This window comes from Tachysurus fulvidraco, chromosome 18 (assembly GCF_022655615.1).
Source record: "Tachysurus fulvidraco isolate hzauxx_2018 chromosome 18, HZAU_PFXX_2.0, whole genome shotgun sequence".
Lineage (NCBI taxonomy): Eukaryota > Metazoa > Chordata > Actinopteri > Siluriformes > Bagridae > Tachysurus > Tachysurus fulvidraco.
Window position 1 is genome coordinate 3,843,937 of NC_062535.1, and position 3,707 is coordinate 3,847,643.

General features: G+C 35.0%; 1 protein-coding gene across 1 annotated transcript; it reads left to right on the forward strand.

Annotated features, from left to right (window-relative positions):
• Nucleotides 1–281: 281 nt before the first annotated feature.
• Nucleotides 282–2,022, forward strand: LOC125139484 (C-type mannose receptor 2-like; the record flags this gene model as incomplete). Its single annotated transcript, XM_047803671.1, has 2 exons — nt 282–597; nt 760–2,022. Coding segments are annotated over 2 exons (684 nt in total), but the record flags the coding sequence as incomplete, so codon positions are not given.
• Between the last annotated feature and the right edge of the window lie 1,685 nt (nt 2,023–3,707).

Genomic DNA, 3,707 nt, shown 5'->3' on the forward strand with positions numbered 1-3,707 from the left:
TGAAGGTAAGAGATGTTAATAAAAAGTAATAAATTTAATAATGTTACAGTAGTGATAATTAAAATCTAAATTGAAGGATCAATTTATTATTATTATTATTATTATTATTATTATTATTATTATTATTATTATTATTATTATTATTATTATTATTATTTTATTATTAGTTGATTTTCTGGATTTTTGTTCTTAATCTCATTTTTATTTAAAGATGCAAAATCTAATATATATATATATATATGTTTTTTGTTTTTTTTTTAGAAAAAAAAACAAACACTAATAAATATGTATATATTAGTGACCAAAAGAGCTGGTACGATGCTCAGACCTACTGCAGAGAGAAATACACTGACCTGGTCAGTGTGAGGAACCAAACTGAGAATGACGAGATCTGGAGTGTGGCTAAAATTTCAGGTTTTTGGATCGGTCTGTTTAATGACTCCTGGAAGTGGTCAGATCAGAGAAACTCCACATTCAGATACTGGAGATCTGACAAACCCAGTGGAAGTTTGATCTGTGCTGCAGTGTCTGAGTCTGATCAACGTTACTGGACTGATGTGAACTGCAAAGAAAAACTCCCGTTCATCTGCCATGAGAGTGAGTTACATTACACTCAACACTTTTTAGTTGTATTTATTTTAAAGAATGTCCCTCTGATATAAAACACTGACTGCAGACCTTCATACTGTACAAATTGTAGACTGTGAACATGTTGGACTGTTTATTTCTGGTACAATTGTTATTCCCTGGTATATTCAGATAAACTGATCCTGATTAAGGAGAATAAGACCTGGAAAGAAGCTCTGATATACTGCAGGAACCATCATCATGACCTGGTCTCAGTTCGCTCTGAGGAGATGCAGCTCTGGGTGAAGGAAGTGACTCAAAACGCCTCCACTGAACACGTGTGGCTCGGCCTGCGTCACACCTGCGCTCTGGGCTTCTGGTACTGGGTGACTGGAGAGATGATCTGCTACCAGAACTGGGCTCCAGGTAACGGGACAGGGTCTGAAGACTGCAGTCATGAGGGGAGAACAGGAGCAGTGCAGTCTGGAGGAGAGCAGAAGTGGATCAGCCTGCATCAGAGCCAAACACTCAACTTTATCTGCTCTACCTATGAAGATTAGTCATTTTTTTCCTGTCTTTTGTGTTTGTCTTAAACATCTATAAACTTCCTAATCAAACACATTCACTCAAACATATTGATTAAAGAGCATGAGTGAATCCACATAGGGATTAAATGAATCCTTTCCTATACTGTATGTAAACTCCGTGTCACACATGCTTCTTTCATTTTTCCCAATAATTATGTTATTCATGCAGATTTCTATAATAATATCGGTATTTTAGGGAATTAGGGTGAAAGCATTTACTTGTATTGCATTTCAATGTGTTTGGTTTACACAGATTTCTTTTTTCTTCATAGTTAAAGTTTAACAGCTATCTAATATTTCAGCTTATATCAGCTTAAATGAGCAAATTAAATCATATTGTCATACATACAGAAAATGCAACTTGTCAGAAAACAGGGGTATCTTTGTGATACAAATTCAGACCTAAAAACACGATTGATTAAACACAACATAAAAACACAACACACACAAAGACAATACAAAGATGAAACAGAGACAAGGATTAAATAGTAAAGACAATTAGACACATAAGTATCAGGTGTGCTGAGGCAGGAAGGAATAAGACAAAGTGGGGCAGACACTCACTCACTCATTCATTTTCTACCGCTCATCCGAACTTCTCGGGTGACGAACATGGTAACCACTGAGTGGGGCAGACACGTGAACACAAAAAAACACATGGCAAAAAGTCCAAACTAGATCCTGACACAACTAACACACACATTGATGATAAAATTTTTATAAAATATTTTCCAGAAATATATCTTATATGTATACATTACATGTCATTTTTAATCAGTGGTTGGTGGTCTCTCTAATGCCGGTCATGGTAAATCTGATTTCATGTTATTTTTTTGTCGATTTTTTTTTATTTTCTTTAATACTGAATATGGAGTTAAATGACTATTCTTATTTTTCAAATAAAATAAATCTCAAGTATTCTGTTGAGAGTTTTTGATTGTCGCTGTCTTGTTAGTTATTTGTGTTTGTTTATTTTTCTTTATAATTGACTATAAATTTGCTGTATACACCGTTATAAACAGTTTTAGGGTTAAGGAATAACTATAGAATTCTAGAATTTTTACATGAAATCAAATTAAAATATTTCGACTCCTGTGGATTTTATGCAAATACATGTTTACAAGGCCTCCTGTACCTAAACACTATCTGTTTCACAAACAAATGCTAGCTGTACCTTATTCAAAAAACCTCTACCTGTACCTTATGCAAAACACAATGAACTTCCTGTTGCTATATATGAAAATGGTCTGTACCTTGGAAATATGCAGGTCTGAAACTGTCACATGACTGATGCTGAGATAATATCTGGTTCTAGGACTAAGAGCTGATAGGAAATATAGAAGACCATGTTTTGTAATCTTCCAAAATAAATACACTTATATTTCCAATCTACATTTTAAAAAAGATAACGTAACTTTTTTTTTGGTTTTCTTTTACACACACTCTGAAAATGATATCCAGACCTTGACGTATCTACAATCTATTGGATTTTTAGAATAACTTGTAATAGACAGCCAAATGTGAACAACTGTCTGTCATCCAGTGTACAGCTTATCAACATGTTATAAAAACTGAATCTGTTTCAGCTCATCTTTTAGTGGACAATGAGTCTTGAAGCTTACGTGATTAATCCAGTTATGGCTTACGTTTTTTTTTTGCTAATTCACATCATTTCACAAAATTCCTGTTTATTTCCTGGATCTCCATACCTCATAGAGACCAATCCAATTTTCTGCATACCGTAAGTCTTCAACTCTAAACTGTTGTCTTTAAGGAGTTATAAGAAGTCTAATGACAACTAAATAGGATAGAAGATTATAGCGGAGACCTAATGTTCAAATGAAACGCCTTTTTCTAGCACATTTGGAACACAGCGGGAGCCTGATTAGATCTGACACAGCGAAGTGGGTAAGTCTGTGGGGTTGAATGAAATCTTCACAGCAGTTCAGTCACACTGCGGAGAGACGATGACGGCTAAATTAAAAACCGCTGACAGTCAGGAAGCACTATAACGGATAAGTTGGCATGGAATTGTATGAAATTGGACAGAATTGACCACGACAAAGAGCCTGGCTGTAATTAATAGATTAAATCAATTAGCACCATTTTAACTAGCATGAAGGAGTGAAAATTGAGTCAGGCTCACAATTTCACTAAGCTTCACTTCATTTCAGGAAGAAAAAGGTGGTTTGAATCGAGGACACCTCAACAGAGATTTCAGTATTTTCTTTGGATTGATTAAGTCATTACCCACAATGCTGCATGACTACCTCCTAATAGCACTGTGGTGGGATTCGGGCTTTGCCAATTAGACCTTTAATCTGTTCAGCTCCCTCACTTTCATATCTGTATACTCTGTTAAAGCAGATTTTTACTCAAGATCAAAATACTTTCTTTCGAATGATTTCACTGCATGCCTTGTTGACTAGAGAATCACTAGTTTCCCTGCTTTAAGTTTGGGTTTAACATACTGTAAACGTGTCATTGTTAGAGCCCAGAATGCACTGAAACATGAAAACTTTGTGATTAGTGATTTACTTTTTGACATGAAAA